The sequence below is a fragment of the Chenopodium album genome, chromosome 9, assembly GCF_948465745.1.
Source record: "Chenopodium album chromosome 9, dcCheAlbu1.1, whole genome shotgun sequence".
Classification (NCBI taxonomy): Eukaryota; Viridiplantae; Streptophyta; class Magnoliopsida; order Caryophyllales; family Amaranthaceae; genus Chenopodium; species Chenopodium album.
The window spans coordinates 6320001-6344708 of record NC_137842.1 but is presented as its reverse complement, the minus strand read 5'-3'; the positions used below and the strand labels follow the sequence as shown (position 1 = coordinate 6344708).

Below are 24708 nucleotides of genomic sequence, written 5' to 3'. Positions count from 1 at the left end.
CAATATATCAATCAATCAATATATATTATTAAAACCCATGGCAAGACATGCTATTTTGCCATGTGTCACCAATTTTGCCATTTGGCATATATTGTGACACAACATCATACAAATTCATTAATAATTGAAAACTTGATATATGCATAACCTCTATATATTAATGTTTTGTTTCATTGAAAAACTCTTCATACACATAACACTCTATTTAAATTTCCCTAGCTTGGAATGTAACTCCTTAATAATTGCATAATAATAAAATTTGTAAGAAACTAAAAATTACTCTATATATTTATGCATTAATTCATAAGATTGTAATTATAAAGTAAAAGTTTTGATTTATATATATTACAATTGTAATTATAGAGTAAGTTTTTAGGGTGCATTATGGAGTACTCCGTAGTATATATATTGACATTTATACATATTTGATTTATCAATTATATATTTTTTTCACATTGGATTGATTTATCATTTACCTTATATGGAGGGTTAAACCACCTCATACAAACAACTAATTAATTGCTTAAGCTATCATATTAAAAAAAAAAAAAAAAAAAGCTCTTAAGCTCTCAATGACAAACAAGTCAAAATATATATAGTTCAATTAAAGTAATAAATTTATAATGACCCGGGGCATCGCCCGGGCCAATAACTAGTTTAAAAATGCATTATACAAGTACAAGAGAATTATAAATTAAGTAGGAATAATATATTAACAAAGAGGATGCTACACGGTATAGATAACATAAATATAGTTGAACGATGCAACTCTATCAACAAAATTCTTCTTAATGAACAAATTCAAAAGAAAGTACTTATTCTAGCGGATCAGTAATTACTCTAGCTGAGAAATAAGAGTTTTAACATGTGAGCATATGAGGCGGGCACAATGAAGTTTATACAGTGGAATATATTGTTATCTCCCATCATTTCTTTGCTAGATAAACCAACCAGCAGACTGCAACATATACATCATAAATTCATAACTCTACTTGTAAACACTGGAAGCAAAACAATCCAAGTCATGTATATCTCTAATTTCAAAACTATCTTGTTCAACACATAGCTCAACAATCTTCTTCCATGATCCCCACACTCCATAGCTTTTAAGCTCCCAAAGTATTCGCATTTGCCTTAGCTCAAGCTTATAACTAACTTCGATACACAAATTATCCTTAATCCTATTCAAATCAAAAGAAGTGGACTTTAATGATACGATATCTTGAGGGAGTGGTACTATATCGAATGTCAAGGGTGTAATGTGTGTTGTTTAAACAGTAATTTTACGGCAAAATCGAATTGTGATATAGACAACTAGACAAGTATTGATTCAAGTATATTAGATTTAATTATTGAAGGTAAACAATAATCATTCAAATGAGAAAAAATACCTCACGGGCCCATTATTAAAAGCATAAAACCTAGGCGCAAATAACCAATAACCCAGTTTAATTTCCTGTATACTTAACTGAATTTGGAGGCCGTTTTTGTTTTTTCTATTTTTTCGATCCTCAAAAACATAGAACTGCCACCGGCAAGCAGCATCAGCGGCTGCGGCGAAGACTTAGTTGCTTTCAAACTTGATTTGGTATGTAAATTTCAAATTCACCACAGTTTCAATTCAAATTCATATGTATTTTCAACATCATCAATTTCGTAGTATTTTATATCGTCTCATTCAATCTCAAGTATAACATTAAATGTAGATTATCATAGAAATATAGATTTCAAGAATTTTCCTAAGGAATTCTTAATTTTAGGAACTGAATAAGCTAATGAATGAAATCAATTAATTTCTAGTGAAGTCCATTGTCAAATTATGTAATTATGCTTAGAGCAACTCCAATGATAAGCTAACTTGACAATTAGTTTGTCATGCCACATAAGCTTTTAAGTTAATTATAATTTTAGCTACTTTTTACTCTAATGGCTAGCTATTAAGCTTAGTAGTAGTTGGATAGAAAATACGTGGAAAGAACTTAATTAATGCAATGAGCATTTTATTTTAGAAGATTAATTTCTAAACAAATTTGCTTAGCGAAGCTAATTGAGTTTTCTAGCTCCAATGGTCAAGATATTAGTTAGGGAATTATTGAAATTACAAGGTAGTCCCTAGCTACAACTATTAGAGTTGCTCTTAGAGCCATGAACATTCGGGCAATTTAAACTGCCGAATGTTTAAATAAGCACTCATCAGATAAAATTCCATTGTCTGAAAATGATCCCTGCATATTTTGAGATTGGATTAACAGATTTTCTTTGCAGAGGAGAGGAAAAAAACATTTAAATTACATTTTTAAGTAATTCCACCTAGGTCAAAGACAAAAAAAAATTTTATCCTTTCATTTTTTTTCCTAGTATTTCATCTTACATTTCTAATGGACTGGTACAAACTTAAATTTGGTACAACTTTGTGAAGCTATTGAAGCATGCACAATGACATTTGACAACTGTAGGAAAAATAATAGTAGTTCTGTTTAGTGTCATACACTCATACTAAGTTACTAACAGAGAAGTTGTAACTTATAGTTGTGAAGAAAAGTGTTGGCAGCTAATTTATGTCGGAGTGTTGCATCCCCGTAAATTATATTAATAGAGAAAGTTAAAAGTACAAAGGTACCATACTTGGTGTAAAATAGCCACAAAGGAAAATCAAGTTGGTTAAAAAGATCTTACTACCATCTTATTTACATCTGATGCATTTGTCATACGAACTTGGACTTACTACTACTATGCTATAGCCACTTATATATGGTGAACATAAGACACTAATTGTCTTGATCATTCCTTAACTTAGCCATCCTAACTGCAATTGCGACATACATCCAGTCATGCACATCTTCACCACGCCTAAAGAATGCATGCCTCCAACTTGGTTTCAGAAATAAAGTACCTACAACTCCCCAAAATCCAGTTGCAAATCCCGACATCACAACCAGCTAGAACCACATCGTCTCACGCTTGTCCTCACTATCTTCATCTTGGTTTCCTTTACCTCCTGAACCATTATTTGGGGAGTCCTTGCATTTTTTGGGAAGTGGGTCTCTACAAAGGTAAGGATTTCCCTTGTAAATTGAGGGGTCGTTGAGGGTTTGCATTTCTTAAGTCCAAGGATGCCAAGCGAAATATTGAACCTAAGCTTGTTGGAATTGATCCACATAGTTGGTTTCTTGATATATTAAGAGATTCCAACCCATTCAAACCACCTATGTCCTTGGGGATTTGTCCTGATAAGTGGTTGTAAGATAGATTAAGACTCAACAAGCCCGTGAGATTTGTGATCTCGTTTGGAATGCTACCAACCAATTTATTGTAAGAAAGGTCGATGTTCATTAACAAACCTAAGTTAGTTATATATTCACGCTCATATCCTTCTATGACCTCATTTGCTTTTTCGCCACGTCCAAGCATACCAAACTCAAGAGGCATACTCATTCTCGTAAGGTTGCTCAAACAGTAAGGGATGGTTTCGATTAAATAATTATGGCCAAGGTCTAAGATTTGGAGGTAAGACAAAGAGCACAATTGATTAGGGATACTGCCTTTGAGTTTATTATTTCTCAACCGCAGTATTTGCAACACTGGAACAATTAATGTTGGCATCTCGCCTGACAGATTATTCTCACCAACATCCAAAACTCTCAAACTTGAGAGGTTATTTAAGCAAGAAGAAATTTCTCCACTTAACATATTGTCGTTTTAATGCAGATAAAGCAGATTGAAGCTGTTAAGGCAAGGAATATTTCCCAAGAGCTTATTGGATGAGAGGCTTATAAAAACAAGGCTCGATAAATTACCCAAATGTAGGGAATATTTCAAGCGTTAATCCCTAGCTTTAACTAGTCAATATTACAAGCTTACTACCAAACACTTGCATTAGCTTGTTTGACTAGTCAATCAGCTAAAGTTAGTCAAATAAGCTAATATACCCCTAATAAGCTTACTACCAAACAGGGCCACAATCAGCTCGTCAAAATCAGCTAACATAATCAGCTTCAACTTTAAGTTATTCACCAAACACGACCAATGTATTACCATATTTTTATGATGGAAAAAAAACCAATGTATTACCATATTTTTATGATGGAAAAAAAATATAAGAAGCTTAAAGATGGAAAAAATTGACAATAAAAAAACATTTATTACACCAATTTACTCGTGGTTGTTGATACATTCCCAACTAGGGCTGTACAAAGTGCGGTTTAGACCGCACCAAACCGCAAACCAAACCGCTGTTTAGACCGCAAACCAAACCAAACTAAACCTCAGATGGAAAAGAATGCGGTTTGCGGTTTGGTGCAGTTTTCAAAAATATTTAGACCAAACCGCACTGCAAACCGCACTTTAATGTAGTTTTCAGTTTTTATACTACATTTGATTAAAAATATATAAAAGAAATAAAATACATGAGCTAACCTTTGACTATAAGTTAATTAAAGGTTAAAAAAAGTGTTAAATATTTGAATTATAAACTAATAATTATAAAATAAAATAAATATTTTGTTTTAAAAAGAATTATTATAATTTTAATAAATTACGGTTAAATCGCAAAACGCACCAAACCGCATTTTGCGGTGCGATTTGGTGCGGTTTTTTAAAAAGTGCGGTTTGTAATTTTTACAAACCGCACTTTTGCGGTTTAGAATCCAAACCGCACCGCAAACACCCATATTCCTGACTTAATACTCCCTCCGTGTTTTATTAAGTGTTACACTTACCAAATCCGGCCGCGTTTTAATAAGTGTTACACTTCCTACTTTGGCAAAAAGCTACATTAAAATGTTATATCTCTCTCCTCTCATGGTCCCCACCCAAACCCACTACTCCCCCCGTCCCTTTATTACATGCCTATTTTTCATTTTGCACGGGAATTAAGAAAGTTAAAGATTCCTTAAAAGTAATAGTTTAGAGTATAAATAGCATGTGGGGTTAGATAGAGATAGAGAGAAAGAAAAAGTGGTTGGGAATTGGGAGAGAGAAAGTATTGGAAATTGATGTTAACGTACAAAAAAGAAAAAGAAAAATGATGACAAATCATCAAAAAGAGAATAATATTGTAAAAAAGTACAACCTATAAATAGAAATAGACACTTAACTTTGGTCACCCCAAAAAGAAATATAGACATGTAATAAAAGGACGGAGGGAGTGTTATTTTTTTATTATATCTTTTTCTCTTACATTCATTACTTTTAAATAAAGTATTAACCCCACCATCTTTTCTTTACAATTTTTTAATACTCCAATTACTCCACTTACCTCTTTTTTTATTTAAGTCAATTAAATTGCCTAAAATTATGTGCCGGTCAAATTGTAACACTTACAAAAAACACGAAAGGAGTACTAAAAAAGAAATATATTAAATACTTTTATGATTACCACATTTTAATCCCAAAACTTGCACTCCTACATTTCAAAGGCCCCTCAGTTGTTATGCTTAGGGGTGATAATGAGACTGAGCTATTCGTGAACTGTTCGAGCTCGGTTCAATCGAAGCTCAGTCAAAGCTCGGTTCGACGAGGCTCGACTCGAGTTCTAGATCGGCTCGAAACCTTAACGAGCCAAGCCGAGCAAGTCAAAGCTCGGCTCGAAAAGCTCGTGAACAGGCTCGATTAAAATATAAGAAGCTTATATATATTATAAAATTGTTGGTAAATTTTTTTTATATAAAAATATGGATGTATAAAATCTGATGCAATTACATGGTGGAGTAGTATACTAGGAGCAGTAGTATTTAATAAAGCTTTCAATATTCCTTAATTTATTAAAAAAAATACAAGTAAAATAAAAAATTTGCATTGTTAGGGCCTGTTCATATTTACTGAAATGAGTTGAACTGAACTGAACTAATTGGAGCTGAACTGAACTGAACTGAACTGAACTGATTGGAACTGAACTGAACTAAGCTGAAATGAATATTTTATGAGAGAGGGAAATTAAGAGCTGAACTGAACTGAACTGAACTGAACTGATTGGAACTGAACTGAACTGATTGGAGGTGAACTGAACTGAGCTGAACTGAAAATAAGTAAATATGAACAGGCCCTTAGTGGGGTTTGGTGGTTTACATCTCATGTCTTGATTAACCTAGCTATAGTTTTACTTTTACCTCATTCTCAATTTCTCATTTCTCACGCACAGCCGTCAGGCTCACAATTTCACTAGCACAATCGTTCAACTCACAGCATGAACACCACCTGAGTATAATTTGGAGTCTGAGCTCAAGCCAATAATAATTAAAAAAAAAAAAAAAAAAAAAAAAAAAAAAAAAAAAAAAAAAAAAAACCTCGAGTCGAGCTTCGAACCGAGCCGAACTTGCGTCTTGCGTCACGAGCTCGAGTTGAGCCTATCTTTAGAAAGCTCGTCGAGCTTCGAGCTCGAACCGAGCTTAAATCAAGGCAAACGAGCTCGAGCCGAGCGGCTCGAAGGTTTAGCACCCCTCTTATGCTCTACACTTTTGACTTGGGGAGACTAATGTTTACTCTTTATGATCTACACTTTTAACTTCCGACAAACATCCAACTTCAAGCTTTGTCTCTCTTCCTTTTCGTATTATATTCGGAGCAAATAATGCAACAACAATCTCACGATCTTTGCGTTTCAAAAACCGAGAATGATTCCGAACAGGTTATCTCTCTTGATTTAATCTATATTGGTTTTTCAATTTTTCAATCGATATCTGATTGCTCATCAATTTTGTGATTGCTTGAATTCAGTTTTTATTTTTTATTTTTTATTTTTTATTTTTTATTTTTTTTTTAAGTTGATTAAATATGTTTATTGATAATTGCTTGAACTTTTTTTAGGTACGTTTCGATTTTGATAACAACTGATGATTTTTGCTGGAATCTTATTTGGGTATTTTTTATTTATTTATTTATTAATTTTGCTTTTTTTCTTCTGTGTTTGATTTTATTATATTTTTTTTCCCATCAAAAGCTTGAAATAATACTTATTCAATGTTGTGGAATTGATTTTGTATTAAGTGATAATCATGTGATTTCCTTGATAGCTTCACTGAATTTAGCAAGGATCAAATTCTTGTTGATTCTTAAAACTTTGGGTATATTTGTGATTCTTATTGTTTACAAGATCATGATGTGTGAACACACTGTGTTGCTTGGATTTGGGCACTCGTGTTAGACATGAGTACGTGTCCAAGTGTTCAATTTGACTATGTAGTGAAAACATTTCATGACTTTGGTCCAAAGTAACGGGTCTAAGTGTCGTACACTCGTACTCTTGTCCGAGTGTTGAGGATCTGACATGGTATTTGAGGTAAGATGAAGTGTCCGAGCAACATACCTTGCAATAATATGTGTTAGTGTGTTGTATGCTATGATTATTGAAGATTAGCTTTAAAAATGTGGCAAATTGTAAATTTTATTAGTATTCATTCTTTTTGAAGAATGTTAGTATTCATTCTTATTTAACAAAATGTGGGAAAGCTGAAAACTCGAGAAATTTCCATTCTTGTTTTGAGGGGTTTGTTTTTTTGTTAAACATCATGTTTTAAGTTTAGAGTTGAAGCTAAAAAAGGTATAGACGCCTTCAATATCAGACCTTTATTTATCTCTTTTACAGTCGACATTATAGCGTAGCTAATTTTTGTGCTTCTTGAAGAATGGTTTAGGCTGATTGGTTTAAATGGAGCAATCATTGGAGCTCATTATTTTGATATGAGATGGATATAATTAGAGTGTAGGTAAGCTTGAGGATGTAAAAGTTAATTTTGAACGACTCGTACCTCACATGAACATATGGCATGATACTGGGATGAAACAGAAGAAGGGAATTTATAAAAGTATCATTGATTGCTTTACTAATTTGAAATTTTTTGGGATTTTAAGTTGGTGATGGTGAAGAAGGTGGAATGTGTGATGGGTGTATTGCCGTATTGGTGTATATGTGTTTCTAATTGTTTAAAAAACTAGAAAGCAGGAGAGTCCTAGATACATGTAAATACATGTTGCTGTAATGATCTTTGAAACTATTCCCCTTGTTATGAAATACTTCCCTAGCTCCCCTCCATTAGATATATATTATTTTAGAGACCTTCATTAACTTGGGAATCTCTTTCTTCATCATTAAATCCGTTTGTATTATATGTATCTTAAGATGGGCAGTGATATCATGTCAAAATAAATTTTCTCACTGTTTTAAGTGATCTCTCCTTCCCTAAATCGAAGCTCTATTTCTCCCAAATTATTGAACCTTATTAAAAGCTCCCTTCCTCATTTGGGTGGAAGTTATCACTTATACACTTTTTATCAACAAACCCCCTTCAACCCCCACTGGAGACTGGACTTTCTCTCACTTACCCTAAAAATAACAAGCTAGGGGAAAAAAAAAAAAAAAAAAATCAACTACTAATCAATAATATATACTAGAATTTCTCTTCTAATCTTGTGCTCAAGAGAAATGTGGCTTTTATTTAAGGACGAACGTAGAAATTAGGTTTTATTAATCACTTAATTATTTATTTGACTAAAATTCTATGACTAGTGAATCCTTAAATTACCGTTATTATTTTGATGTTATCGACTACCATAACCAGTACTCAGCCTAAAATGTCGATGAGTTGTTTCGGTACAACAACTACTCTTCTGTAAAAGTGAACCAATACCCTCAAGCCCTCAACTAACAACTAGTAATGTCAAAAGCATAAGCTCCAAGATACAATAATCAAATAGAATAAATATGCAACATGTCAACAAAATTTCGTTTCAAAAATAAAGCACCAACCTAGAACTTAATAGCCAAATCAACAAAATAAAACAAGTAAAACATTTAAAACACGAGGAATAATAAATAGGAATTAAACAGCCAATGGCCAGTAAAAGTTGATTATGCTAATTTAAAACAAGTTTAGTCCTTTTATTATGCTAATTCAAGGATGGGAAGATTGGTCTGGGAGGAGTCATGAGGGACTGTGTGGATGATATCATGGCTGCTACGTGCTATGTGGTGAAGGGTGCGGGTTCTGTCAAAGTTGCTGAGGCCATAGCAGCTAGACATGCATTGCAAATTGTTGTTGAGGCTGGTCTTACACGCGTGGAATTGGAGACTGACAGTCTTAAACTGTTTCATCACCTTGACCAGAAGAAATATGAAAACAGTTGTTTTGGTCTTATTGTTTGTGATATTTTAATGTTAGCAAAGCTGTGATGCTCTATTAGGTACTGTCATGCAGAGAGGAATTGTAACAAATTGGCCCATAAGCTAGCACAATTGAGCAAAAACTGTAATGTATTTCGTGTGTGGATTGAGGATGTGTCTCATGAAGCTACTAGTTTTGTATTAGCTGATTCTGCACTTTTGAATTAATAATACTCCCTGCTTTCTGTACATGATTAGGTGGACCAAAAATTATGTTTCGTTGAAACGAATCAGATTTGTAGTTTGACAGATTTCATATCTTTTTGACGTTGGAAGGATTTCATTCAAAAGGGAGAGGAAAGTGAATCCTACACTGATTATTTCCCTTTCCTTCCTAGTAATCATCTCCAAACAAGGGGATATGGATCCCTCCGGATTCCCCTATCTAGACAAATGTAAATCCACAAGTAATTAGCTAGTCTATGATAATTGGTAGCAGTAATCAGCCCATTTTCAAGGAAACTGAATAGTATTAGAGTAAGATGATAACCAATCAGCCCAAAATGACCCTTGTTCTTTTTGCATGAACTTTGTTGATTAAGTCTACAGATTGTGGTGCAGGAGTGAAATTTTATCAATATACACCCCTTTATAGTTCTTTGCACTTGAAATGTGTTGTCTATGGTCTATAGATAATGGTTCAAGAAAGAACTTTTATCAATATACATAGTGTACCTGATATTTGGGCTGTAAAAGTCAATTAAAGACTTGCAATTACTAAGATCAAAGTTTGATAATGCTTAGTTCAATTCAGAATCAGTTTTTGATTAGATAATGATGAGATCAGAGGAATTTCAATGAAAGGGGTGTTACATGTAGGTGAATTCTTATGATTTGCATACAGTTGGTGAACAACAGTCAACTTCAGATTCAAAACGGGAAATCCCAAAACTTTCTCTTCAAATTCCTATAAAGCCTCTGGTATATACAAATTTTCAAGGTGGTGAAGGTTCACTTCAGCCTCAAATTTCATCAAAATGTGGTGCATCTTCTCCAGGAAGTATCCTACGTGGTTTAAGCTTCAAGAAGAAAAGTAATCCTCCTGATGGTGAGAAAAGCCGCCTCTTAAATTCAAATCCACAAGCAGTCGCAGGAAGTTCATCTTTGTCCAGGGCCATGTGGGGGACAAGATGTTCGTCCCTTTCAGGACCTGCATTTGAATCATCCCCTTCAGTTACTACCCCTGCTTCTGCAAGAACTGCACGTGAAAATCAGAGATCATATGTAGGTTATTACTTTCTTTCCCTTTTACAAAGTATTTTTTTATTTAATTTTATAGTATGTAACATCTGTATGCAGTTTTTGACCGTATGATCAAGCTTCTCCATCTCATGTTGGTCACTTACTCTAGACATAATGTACAATTCCTGAAAATGATACACTTGAGTCTTCGTCTATTAGAATTAACGATTTGCACGGTTGCACCCTTAGGTTCTGAGATTTTCTTTTGGTTCTTATGCCACTACCATGGAATTTTTTACAAAGAATCTTCTTCATGTTCCTCTAACTAGCTTGATTTTAAAATTACGGTGATAGAGATGAATTTCTAATTCAGTTTTGGACTAGCAGAAAGGGGCTGTTCATAAAAACGTTACAAGGTCATTGTCAGTACCTGGCAGAAATATTGTTATCGTGAGGTCCCCATCATTTGCGGCAAGTATTGTGCAGAATCAGCCTGATCATCCTGATGGTAAGTAATTTTTTTTTGTTCGTGTTTTTATTTTAATTTTTTTTGTAAGTCCTTTGTTTTTAGTAGTAGTTACGGGTATCAAAAGACAACACTTTATTAAATTTTAATCTCTTCGGAACTTGATTTTAACATAAAAAATGTGCAAATGAGGGAGTATTTAGATTCTGGGCCTTTATATCCAGTATTCTCAATAATTTTCTTTGTAAACTACATTAATTAACAATTTCTGCTCTATAGAACTAAAGATTCATAGATTTCTGAAATACATTTTCTCAACGCTTGAATTTAAGAAAAATATTGCGCAAATTGCGCTGTTTTACGTTCAAATACATTAGGTTTCACTTTATTGGGATAAGTAAGAGAATAAAAGATCCAATATGCAAGAGAAATATGAATATCTCCATTTCAAATAACTCTGTGAGTAAGAAAATCGCCATCCTAAAGCTAATAAGATACATATCACAATTATATTTAACTTAAACTAACAACTTTCTAGGCACTTTCACATGCCTCATACAGTATACATTAATCATCACATAATATACCTTTTAAAACAATTACTCACTGTATCACCTTTAATAATATACCTTACATAAGAATTATGAGAGTAAAAAAGAATTTTACCACAAAAGTAGTAAATTACCCAAGTATATTTGGTTAATCACATGTTGACTTAGGGGTCTACTAGAATTAATCTTCTACTTTTTCTCTCTCTCAAAACACTCTCTCTCTCTCTCTCTCTAAAGTCATTTATTGACTTGACCGTTGGAGGGGCATCATCGGGAACATCCCTTGTTCCCCCCTAAAGCAGTTGACTTTCGTGGTGTGACTCGATAGGCTCCCCCGTTTTCACATCAGAAACATAAACAGAACCAAATTCTTACCAAATAGTAACGAAAGACTACCAAAAGATACAATATTCAGGGCTAAGCAACAAAAAAAGAATGGAAAATGTAATATAGGATAGAAAAGAGTCTATAGCAATGTGAGTTAAGGGGCTTTATCCCATTCATTATATTGATAGAGGAACTCAGGGAAGTGATTTCAAGAAGTCTTCGTTGTAGTTGGTTGAATTTTCCAGTGTAAATTTAATATTGTAAATGGAGGATTTATACGAGTTACTTTTTCTTAAAGAAAAGGACTGTTTTCATAATTCCAATGTTTGATTATCTGAAATATTTTTCTGTGTCTAGAGCTCACTGTCAATCGCTCATTTATCTTACTGTAAATTCTACTTTATACTGTCTGAATTTGGCTATTGTTAAAATTCTTGTTGTACTAGGATTTTGGTCTCATTTATCTCTCTGTCTTAATTTATTGTAAATTGTATATGTTTATTTTATTTTACTTTAATTAGTTATACTTTCTTCTTAACTTTATATATATACATTCTGTTTCCTCATCTTTAGTTTGCTGTGCAAACTTTCTCCTGTAAGCATAATTTACTTTCTTAAGGTTTTCCCAAACCTTTCTAATTTTTACCGCCCCACATTTTTATTTTAAATGTTATTTAGTCCCTTTATTTTGTGGATTTAGGTGTTATTAGTGTAATTTCAATATTCATATTCGTAACACCTAAACGGAACACATGCATATAAATAACATGGATCATAAAACAAATTAGGAATACAACCTTTGATGCATGTTTCCAATGTTACGTTCGAGCTCTTGCTTGGAGATTAGAGCCTTACACATTGCTCCTCTGTTGTTGTTCCACACGCACGGATCAATGAATCTACCTTGCGTTTAGGGAGAAAGGGAGCGCTGGTTATAAGTGAGAGAGAGAGAGAGTGAATAACATTCTTTGTGTTGTGGAATAATTCTACAATATCTCTGATTTTTATCCATCAATGTATGTAATCTTATTATCAATTTAGAACTAACTCCCTTGGTTTACTCCTCTCAACCGACCACTAAGCCCAAACATGGGCTTGATGTGTTTGCTTTGACCCGTCACTTATTGTGTGACTCATATAGGATCCAGTTAATTATCAGTGAGCTAATCGTCCACAGATGATAATTGGTATCTAGCAAGACATTATGCCCACCAAAATATCAGAACTAATTATCCTGTTATCCCCATAATGATCCTTTATTTAGTAATTGCAGTAAAGATTGAGGCCACATTTCCTTCATTAACATCTCTTCTTAGCCTTTGAAATTTCCTCAAATTTTAACTTTATAATTATTTTTTTATTTCCATTTACACTGCCATTAGCTCCCTGTGTTTTCTCTCGTTTTCTTCCACTCTCATTCTCGGACAGTTCCTTATAATGATTTATTTCAGCCTACCCTAATCACTTAGAGCCTAGTGTTTTGTTGTTGTTGTTTGGGTAATGGGTTACATACTTACATGTCCGTTTGGCATACTATTGTCAACCGATAAGTATTTCGCTTCCTGTTGCCAGGGTAAGAACTATGAATTTATGACTGCTACAAGTTGTTAAATGTAATAACTAATTTTTGGGTCCAGGTGACGCCTTGAGTTATATCATGTTTAATAATAAATATGCGTAAATACTTTTATCAAATTTTGTTTATCATATGGTCATTTATTAATTTAATTGTATGATGATGTGGAATGATAATCAACTAAGGAGGAAGAGTGGCGGTGAATGGACTTGCCTAGGAATGCTTATAGATTGTATAGTATAGATTTATTAGTGTTTGGTAATATATATGGGTAGATGCAACTGAAACAGAAGTGAGACTTGTTTTTTTAATTTTAATTTTTTTATTTATGCTATAACACCAAGTCATTTTTGTCTAAGTGGTCAGACCAAATAACTCCTGCCTCACCTGGTTGTGATAATGATGAAGAGATTCCTGAAGATGAAGCAATTTGCAGGATTTGCTTCGAGGCTTGTGAAGAAGAAAATACTCTTAAGATGGAGTGTAGTTGTAAAGGTGCCCTACAGTTAATACATGAAGATTGTGCAGTGAAATGGTTTAGTATTAAGAGAAATAAGATATGTGATGTATGTGGGCAAGAGGTTCTTAACTTACCAGTGACCTTGCTTAGAATTTCCTCTGATGTGCAGAGGAACAATGGACCAGTCCAAAGTCACCAGGCTGTAACTTCTCGATCATTTAGGTGAGTTTATATTTTTGATGGGTATAACATAGCTTGTATTACCTAGCTGGCTGGTTCAGTTATTGTCTTTGTATGGATCTGCTCGGCTAAAACTTTATTTCTTAAGAGTTAACATGTGAATTTCCCGTCAAAAAAAAAAAAAAAAAAAAAAAAAAAAGTGAATTTTGTGTCAAGAGGTATGAATCAAGCAGTCATTTTGCTGTTTATCTAATAATGCTACTTTTGCAAATGATGGTAATATTTTTGACATTTTCTGCAGTGCTTGGCAAGATTTTGTGGTGCTGGCCATAATAAGCATAATATGCTATTTTTTCTTCATTGAGCAGCTGTTGGTAAGACATTATTGCTACACAAACATACTCCCATGCTCATCTGCCTCTCTAATTTCGTGGCCAAATGCAGATCCAAGATTTAAAGACTCGAGCAGTTGTGATTGCAGCACCATTTGCATTTGCATTGGGCCTCGTGGCATCAATGCTGGCTGTCTTCCTAGGTAAGACATTCCTATTGAATGCGAATGACAATAGACTTATTTATCAATAAACTTATTAATGTAAGTTTCCTTTTGATTCAGCAATTAGAGAGTATGTATGGACGTATGCAGCTATAGAGTTTGCATTTGTGGCCGTAATTCTTTGTATTTTCTACAGTGTGGTGAGTGTTACAAAGTTTTGGGTTTCTCTTGCGTGTTGCATGGACCTAAAAGTTTCTTAACCACTATTTTACTTGAATTTTTATGGAAAGTGCATTGTTCCAACTACATTTAGCCACTACTCAGAAAAAATTGGACAGGCTGCTAATTGATATCTTTCTCTGTTGCAGCTTCATCTGAATGCAGTCTATGCTGTACTGCTTTCATCAGTGTTGGGATTTTCGTTCGCCTTGAGCCTTAACGCGCTGTATATTCATTTTTTTTATTGGAGGATTCGTGCTGCTGAGAGCTCCACCAATGTATGATTTTAAGTTAGTAAATTGATGAAATGTAAAGTATTTATTTTATTTTTTTTGAAAAAGAAAAACTATTATTTTGAGGGATGATGGTGTAATATAATTTTTGAGATTAACCTTTTTTATACAATAAAAATCCAACATTCCTTAATCTTTGGATCTATACTAAAAATCTAGGAATTGTTGGCAAAATTATTGAATAAAAGAAGGGTGCAACAAGGTTATAAATGATATCATTGTTTAATGTTTTACTTGAGAGCTTGCCTCAGTACAATATTTCTGACCTTCTACTTGTGATTTCTTTATTAAGCATGGTCTGTAAATTTATAATATTCTTTTTAATATAGAGAATTTATTTGTTCATTTTAAGGGCCTGTTCACATTTACTTAATTTCATTTCAGTTCAGTTCAGTTCAGTTCAGCTCCAATCAGTTCAGTTCAGTTCAACTCCAATCAGTTCAGTTCAGCTCTTGATTTCTCTCTCTTATTAAATATTCATTTCAGCTCAATTCAGTTCAGTTCAGTTCAGTTCCAATCAGTTCAGTTCAGTTCAGTTCAGCTCAGTTCAATAAATGTGAACAGGCCCCAAGTCCATATTAACAAGCCGACCTTGATTTTCGAATTGCATCTACTCCCTCCATCCCCTTTTGATAGTCCCTTATGGACATTTTTCACGGGAATTAATAAAGACAAATAAGAATAGTAAAAGTACATTGAAAAAGTAAATTGACATTGGGTATACAAAAAAGTAGAGAGATAAAGTGATAAAAGTACATGGGAAAACAAAATTTATATGATAAATTTAAATTTGCACAAATATTGTTGCAAATTGGAGAGAATTGTGGTAAAAAAAAAATTAATATTTATGGTTGTTGGAAAATGTAAATGGGGTGAACATTTTGAGACTAAAGTTTGCCCATAAGGGACTATCAAAAGGGGATGGAGTGAGTATTATATATTGTACGTAGACACTTATATTAGATATACTACCACTGCTTTTTTTTTACTTGTAACAAATGAAATGTCTTGTCTCATATTAAATACCCATTTGTGCCTATAAAAAGAGGTAGTACTTAAAATGAGGATGAAGAGTTGTGGTTAACTATCCAAGCACGTGTAACGCTTGTTTTTGTGTTAGAGCAATAGTAATGGGGTTCTTAAGGAGAGAGAAATTGTAAGAGCACCAACATTCAAGAGGAAGCTACAATCCTTTCCCAATTTCTCTCTCCTTTCCTCCACTTGACACATCACACTCTCTTTCTTCCACATCACTTCTCATTATTTTCATCCTTTTACTTATCCTCTTTCTTAAATACTCCCTCTGTTTTTTTTTTAATTTGCATCAGTTTTCTTTTATGAGTGTTTTTTTTTTAAATGCATCACTTCTATATTTGATAACTTTATACTATATTTTATCATTTCTCTTTCTTACTTTAAACCCCGCTCTAATTATTTTATCATTTATCTCTCTCCCATGGTCCCCACTTAAATAATAAAATTAGTTATCTTATCTCACATACATTCTCTTTCATGGTCACCATCTAATTTTATTATAATAATTTATTCACCCACTCACAATATTTTATTACTCTCCTAAAACTTTGTGCATTCTCAAGTGATGCAAATATAAAAAAAAAAAAAACGGAGGGAGTATTTCCAACATCAATGAGTATCCTTTCCCATTTACTCTCTCCTTTCTACATATACCCCACCATATACTATCTCTCCTATTTACGCACTTAGTTATTATTAAAGTTTGTTTATTATTATTATTATTATTATTATTATTATTATTATTATTATTATTATTATTATCTCAAAAACAAAAGTCATACAACCTACAATAAATTAGTGGGAAGCCGAGATACAATCTGGGCCCCCACTCCTCTAGCTATTGCAAATCCTACCCTAGTGAAGATATGAGCTGCAGCACGAGCCCCAATGTCTTGCGTCGTCGAGAACCTCTGAATCCGCTTCAGTAACGCAACAACCTCTTTCTCTAATTCCCCAAGCGAAGAAAAGAAGAAGGGAATGAAACCATATCCAATCGCCTAACATCGAACAAAGGATGTCAGAAGATAAGATTTTGGTTAGATGAAATGTCATGGGAGTAATATGATAAATTATCTAGACAAAAAAACGATAAGGTTAGTCAGAAGATAAGATTTTAGATAATGATATGTGATCATAAAACAAGGGATGTCAGAAGATAAGATTTTGGGACATGAGTAGCAATCTTATACATTATCACAATAATATATAGTAACATTAACAGACTTGAACTCAATTTAGTAAATATAAAGTTCATATTAATACATAGAAATTACATTCATATTAAAAAGGTACATTGACAATAATTCTGCAAAAAGTTACAATAACAATAAAACATACAATTCATAATCGTAATAACAAATCATGATTACTCAGTACAAACAGGTAAATTAAATCAAATCGAAAATCTACTACTGAATTCATCTATAAGTTTCTTATACATTTCTAAGGCCCTGTTCTTTTGAGCTTCTGGGCAGAGTAGAGCAGGAGTCAGCAGAGTAGAGCAGATTAAATTTCAGCAGAGCAGAGCAGATTTTAGGATAGCAGAGCAGAGGCGAACAGAGCTGAGCCGAGTAGAGCAAATTTTAACATTATTATTAATACTATTATTAATGTTATTATTAATGTTGTTGTTATTATTATTATTATTATTATTATTATTATTATTATTATTATTATTATCATCATCATCAATGTTATTATTATTAATGTTGTTGTTATTATTATTACTATTACTATTACTAGGTGCATATACCATTGATTTAGGTGAGTGAAAACATAAATATATGTATACCATATTTAACATATGTTAATTGTAGAAAGATAAAAAGACAATGGTTTACTTATATTTATTTCACCAAAATTTTAAAATAAAATGATTTAATGAGTAATAATGATTTTACTTATAAATTTGTCTTAATAATATATTTTTAACCATAAAAATAATAATGATATACAAAGTACTACTTGAAAACAATTTTTTTTTTTCAATTCTTAAATTGTATGTAAAGATTTGAAAAATAATTCACTCAATGAACTAACAATCAATACCCACATACATATAATGTTTCTACACATTGTGAATCTAATATCAAATGTTTATAAAAGAAATTGTTATTAATTATTATTATTATTTATTTTTTTGAAATAATTGTTATAATTATTAGAAATTATTAATTAATAATATTATTAAATATTAATTCTTAATAGTTTGAATTATTAAATATTAATGATGATAACTATTATTATTAATTATTATTATGATTAATAAATATTAATTATTATTAATATTAATAATTATTAAAATTATTTTTAATATTAATAATTATTATAATTATTAAAAATAATAAATTATTATCATCAATACAATATTAATTATTATTATTGAATATTAGTTATTATTGTTATTATTAATTATTATTTGAAAATAGAGCAGAGCAGAGCAGATTTGATTTGAGCAGAGGAAGCAGATTAGGGCTCAGCAGAGCAAAGCAGAGCAACTCTAAAGAACGAGGCCTAATTCAACTTCATCAAAGAACGGGCTTCTGCATTAACCTTTCTAACATTCTAAACTTCATGGCCTCGTCCTTTTGTTGTTTCTTTTCTTCAACTTGTGCTTTTTTAAGTTCATCTCTTTCCTTCAACTGATCCAGAAGTCGCCCACCCAAGTCATTCAACTTATCACCAACTTCGTTAAAATTTGTGTTTAACGCTTCAAGATTTATACTTGAAGATGAAGTAGTAGATGCTTTACCTTTCATCTTTGTTTGTTTTATGCCAGCAGGTCTTTTACCTCTTCCTCCAACCTCGGATGGTGAATCAGGTTGTGATCTTTTACCGCTTCCCCAACTTTTGGTTGACGTTTGTTGGCCACCGGGTAACATATTCGATTGATCTTTGGCCAAAAATGGATCCCATTTCGGATATTTTCTCAATTCTTCAAAACAGTGCAATAAATAAAACATCTTGTTGTTAGTTGCGTAATAATCTTTGTGAGCAAATTTCTCCAGATTTTGCTTAGACTCGCCACTACCCTTGGTTCGATAATGATACTCATATGCATCTACCCATTACTACAATGTAAATTGATATGATCCCATCGATTTTGCATAGATTTAATGTTTCTTACCTTTATTTCAATTCATCGGGGTTTTCTATTCTAGAACGTTCATAACGATTATAGATGTCAACCCATAACCCACTTCTCTTTGTCTTGGTTCCTCTCACTACGTCACCCCCTACGTTTATGTAGGCCGATACAAGTGCTTTGTCTTCAGCTATGCTCCATGATTGGTTTTTCCTTTGCCCGGTGGTGTTGACATTTTGTTCGGAAACAATTTCAACATCAACATCGTTAATGTCTTCTAGATGTTGCGCCCCCACTAATTGTTCCACATGTTCATCACCACTCTCCTCTATTGGAGTTGCATTGCTACCACCAAAACCTCCCGGTGGTTCATCCATGTTATGAGTGAAATGTTCAGAAATGGGAAAACCTGGCATATTACCAAGAGATTGTTGAGATGACGAGCTATTTTGAGGAAAAGGGAAAGAAGGTTGACATTGTGGAATATTATTGACATTTATTGGGCTTGATTGACTATTAAACCATTGCAAAGCAGCTTGAGAATGCGGATTACTCAATAAATTTGGGTCAAAAGGAGGATTATTTTGATTATATTAAAAGTTTGGATTATTTGGAAAATTCATATTATTCCCGTAATTTGAATTATTACGATCCATATTGAAGGGTATTTGAAATTGAAAGTGATATGTTGGTCAAAAAAAGAAATTCACAGTAGAAGTGTTATGAAGAAAAAATGACTTGGAGATATGGAACTGAAAATATGAATTGGAAATATGGAGAGTACTTTCTAACTGAAAATGAAAGTTTGTGAAAATATGGACAAATTATACTCATTTTATATATAGAGAAAAAAAATTTCATGAACGTTGGTGTTTTTAATTTTTCCAAATAAGTTACTGTTTACATATTATAGTTGTTATACAAAATTGAAGCAAAAAAAATTCAAATGCAATAATATCATGACAAGTGTCATGAAGCAACTTCAATTTACCATTGCAATGCAATGAATTCACATGCCTTGCTTGTCAGCTAAGTTACCGTTGTAATGTAAAATTCGTCCACTTTTTGCCAAATACATGACCCACTTTTTGTCTTTATATACTTGCTCAATCTTGCGCTTGGGCCGAGGAAGTTATTTTTTCCATGGAAAGGAAACAGTGTTAAACCAACATTGGTAAGGATACCAAAAAGTATCCTAAAGTGGCTCTAAAAGGATTACAATCCTTGCCACTGTTGGTGCTCTAAGAAGCTCTTATATATTAGGAATGGGGGTTTCTTACCTAGAGTTTGCAATGCGAAGTTTCACCTATAGACCATATCTAATGGTGAGAGATGTTGGAGTTTTTTTTTAGGATAGAGTAATTTATGTAAAGAATATCAAAAAGTTACTAGCAAAGACAAACCTAATAACTGAAGAGCTCTACAACCTTATTACTACCTCCGTTAACTTTTAGTCGCAACTTTGAGGTATTATTTGTGAGATATTATTACAAAATAATCCAAAGGTTGTATTATTTTAAAAAAAAAAAATAAACTGGCGAAAGGTTATATTATTTTCGGTAATTTTTCCTATCTCTAATAACCATTAAGTAAATTATAATGAACATAAAAGAATTTTTAATGAATTGATAACACGATCTATTTTTCTTTAACAATTATATCAAATACAGTTTTAAACTATAGTTTTTGAAAAATGAACATATAAAATATGAATATGACACTATTAGAATTTGAACATATAATTTTTGAAAATAAACATGGAAAAATTGAAAAGAATAGTCCCACCTTTCGCCCATCTGCTCAAAATAATCCCACCTTTTCGAATTCCAGAAATAATCCCACTTTGTCACCCCATCTTCCCAAAATGAACCTTTTACCGGTTTATGAAATTAGTAACCTGTTTTAGAAGGTGACTTGACACTTGTCACCTTCTAATTGGTCTTAATTTTAAATAATTTAAAAAAAAACAAAACAATTAGAAATTAAAAAAAAAAGTTCTCCTAACACCACGACCACCTCCTTCATTGCCACCATCACCACCATCACAACCCCCTACCGCCATCCCTTTATCACCGCCATCACAACCCTTGTCGCTGCCCCTTTTACCACCGTCACAACCCGAAACCCCCACCTAACCTTGAACCCGAAGCCCCACTTGAACTGGAAGGAAATGGAAGTCGGCCGACGTTTGGGATCGACAACGAAATAGCCTCCTCCCCACCTAACCCACGAAAACCACCTCCACCCCCGATTTAGGCTGATTTGTAGGTTGAGTTGCAAATTCTAGCGCTATTTTTGTTCAAATGGGAGGCTATCGGGATTGATGTTTGGCTGATTGGTGGCACGACGCCGCTGGTGCGCTGTCGGTTTTGGTGCTTGTTGGCGTCTAGTTGAGGTAGTGGGTGTTATACGGCGGAGAGGCATAGGGTTTGTGGGTTGTTTGCGAGCTGGTGGGAGGTGAATAGTGGTGTGTGGTTAAGTTGGGTGTTATTCGACAAGTGGGAGGTGATTGGTGATTAGTGGCGTGTGATTGGTGGCTGCTGGTCCGACGGGGATGGAGGAGGGTGGTTGGTTGTTGCGAGGTTAGGGGTGGTGGCTGCACAGTTGTGGGTTGCAGGGTAGGAACCGAGATTGATTTTTTGTTGGTGTAGTGAAGTTGTTTGGGTGGAGGTCAAGTGGTGGTGTGGGTGGAGGTCAGGTCTGTGGTGAAAGGGGGTGGGGATGAGAATAGGTTGGAATTAGGATTTTGGGAGGAGGTCAGGTGGTGGTGTGGAGGTGGTTATGGTGGTTGACATGGATGCAACTATGAAAGGGGTGAGGTGAGAAAAGAGGGAATAGAGGATTTTTTTTTTTTTTAAAAAAAAATCTAACCTGTTTTACACGTTGAAGGTAAAAATGTTCATTTTGAGAAGATGGGGTTACAAGGTGGAATTATTTCTGAAATTCGAAAAAGGTAGGATTATTTTGAGCAGATGGGCGAAAGGTGGGATTATTCTTTTCAATTTATAAACATTGAAATTTTTAATAATAATCATTGCATTATTTAATAATGAGTATCAATAAATATGAACATGACAATATTTGAATTTGAACATTTTTTTATTTTAAAATGAACATTGAAATTTTAAGTCCAATTTTCAAGATAATTGGAACCAAAGCAATATCATATTTTATGTACTATGATATGACCAAAAAAGTGCAATCATGTCAGTTTTAGATCGAATTTAGTAATTTGATCATATCTCATTCATTTTAAATTAGAATTGGACTTATGATATATCATTGAAAAGCTTATTTTAAGGGATCATCCATGTAATTTTTGCATAAAAATTATGAAAAACTGAAATCAGATTTACTCTGTTTTCGGGCTGTGGTTATAAGAATAGGAAATTGGGTTAAGCTTTATGAATATTGCATCTATATATTGTTATATTTCATAATATTGTTCAATTTCTAATGAGATTTTTATCATTGACCTCGCATAATAATTACCTTAAAATTATTTTGAGGGGGCATAATATCTCACATTTAGTTCAAGTTCTCCATCATAATTTACTCATACTCCTTCCTTTTATTACAATTACAACAAAGTCATCGATACTTATCATATTTTACAAACTTTTATCAATATATTTCTAGTACAAATTACTTAAGATCTTATGTTTTATTTTAATTTCTCAATATTATTTATACTTTTTGATGTGGGTTAAACTATATATTACACTTTGATAACAATACCAATACATGGATTTTTTTTAGGGGGGGAGGGTTTTCATTTCAGAGATTTTTAATGTTAGTGCGACTTCTTTTTCCCCCTACCAATTCTCTTCCCTTTCTTCTAGTAATGTCTTCAATAAAAAAAAAAGAAAAAAAATTAGGACAAAAAGCATCTTAAAAGCAACATTTCATTCCCTTGTTTTTTCGTGGCACACTTTAATTTCCTTACAAGTACGTACCCCAACTCAGAGAGTGAGGGATAACTCAAGTGGTTAGAGCTTCCTTCCCGATACTAGGAGATTCTGGGATCGATTGACTCTCTAAAAACCAAATAAACATACCCCTCAGGGGATCAAAAAACACTTTGGTTTCTCCGATTCATCGACCTTTGTCACCTTAAACAAACCTCGAGCCTTAATATTGTCGCTATGTTTCTCAATTTCTGATAGAAATCGTCGCATTGACCTAAAGACTTCTAAAAGATAAAAAACCAGTAGGTAGAAGAAATAAGCGAGGAACAGAGAAAATAAGTGTACTAATGGCTTACTTTTTGGTATATTATTATCATTATCTAGCTCATTATGCATTATACTTGGTCATCACATATTTAAGACGTTATTCTTTGCATGCATAACATTGCATGTATAGTACCATGTACACATACTTAACTTATCAGTTATCACACTTACACATAGCTTAGCATCAACACATCAATTTTTAGCGTGGTTTTGGATGAGATAAGTAACAAACTAACAAAGACATGCCAACACTAATAAGGGCCTCTTCTCATACGATTATTTTCAGTTCATTTCAGCTTTAATAAGTTCAGCTCCTAATTTCTTTCTCTCATAAAATATTCATTTCAGTTCAGCTCCTAATTTCCTTCTCTCATAAAATATTCATTTCAATTCAGTTCATTTCAGCTCTAATTAATTCAGTTCAGTTCAGCTCATTTCAGTCAATGAGAACATGCCCTTAGTTATGTGTTGGCAAGTATGTCAGTCAAAGTGGAGCATTTATTTTGAAACAGAAGAAATGTTGTTGATTAAGCATATGTCCACAAAAAAAACACTAACCAATTGAATTCAAAGTGAATGTATATGATGCTAGAGCAAGTACACCATAAAATCTACCCTTACCGGATGAATTTACAAGACAGAAGCGAGACGAATATGTACTAAACTAACACAATGCTGACATGCCGAATCAACATCCCTAACTAGTACAAGTCTACAGTACTTCCTAGTAATTTTTTTAGGAAAAATTGTCAAAAATAATACAACCTTTGAGCGGTCCGCCAAAAACAAGTCAACCTTTTTATTATCTCTAAATAATATAACCTTTGATTAGTATCCGCTTTAAACAAGTTGTAACCTGTTGGCAACCTTATTAATAGGTTACATGGACACGTGTCATCATTTTATTGGTTTGAAAATTTAATTTTTAATTTTTTTAATGTTTCAACTTATTATTATTATTATTATTATTATTATTATTATTATTATTATTATTATTAATTTATATTATTTATTTATATTTATTAAAAAAAAAAAACCAGCTAACGCATCCACCCCTATCCCCTGCCGACCACCACCACCACACACGCCACCTCCATCACCCCTGACCCCTTTCCCTACTTGAGTAACGACGTTGATCCCCTCTTTCTCACCGACCTCTTTCTCTTCCCCCTCCCTAACGCCGGCTGAGACCACCCCAAACCTTATAGAAATCCCAAAACCCATCTGAACCAACCCAAACAGATAAAAGTATTAGAGTAAATTAATAGAATAATAAGATATTGCTTGCTTATATTAATGAAGATAAAGAAGCCTTATATAAGGCCATTACAACTGACTAAAGCTAAAAGAAAGCAAAGAAAGTGGGAATGTTAAACTACCCACGTTACGATACTTACTCCTAAGTCTTAGGAAAATAAACTGGAAATCCTAAGCATATGACTACCC

At 33.1% G+C, this 24708-nt stretch overlaps 1 protein-coding gene across 2 annotated transcripts; it reads left to right on the top strand.

Moving 5' to 3' along the window:
- Positions 1–6466: 6466 nt before the first annotated feature.
- Positions 6467–15174, top strand: LOC145558328 (uncharacterized). 2 transcript variants are annotated; one of them, XM_081619539.1, is made up of 9 exons: positions 6467–6625; positions 6805–6856; positions 9977–10381; positions 10727–10847; positions 13626–13941; positions 14201–14273; positions 14344–14434; positions 14516–14595; positions 14764–15174. In XM_081619539.1, exons 1-9 carry the CDS (start codon positions 6612–6614, stop codon positions 14896–14898), a joined length of 1287 nt encoding a protein of 428 aa, XP_081475665.1. In that variant the 5' UTR covers positions 6467–6611; the 3' UTR covers positions 14899–15174. The 2 variants fall into 2 exon arrangements, with proteins under 2 accessions (XP_081475665.1, XP_081475666.1); XM_081619540.1 differs by lacking the exon at positions 6805–6856.
- Positions 15175–24708: the final 9534 nt, after the last annotated feature.

Excerpts from the sequence above, each read along its gene's own strand:
- LOC145558328 (XM_081619539.1), top strand. Across the intron at positions 10,848-13,625 it reads TCAGCCTGATCATCCTGATG|ACCAAATAACTCCTGCCTCA; the intron begins GTAAGTAATTTT and ends CTAAGTGGTCAG. Across the intron at positions 14,435-14,515 it reads AATGCTGGCTGTCTTCCTAG|CAATTAGAGAGTATGTATGG; the intron begins GTAAGACATTCC and ends CTTTTGATTCAG.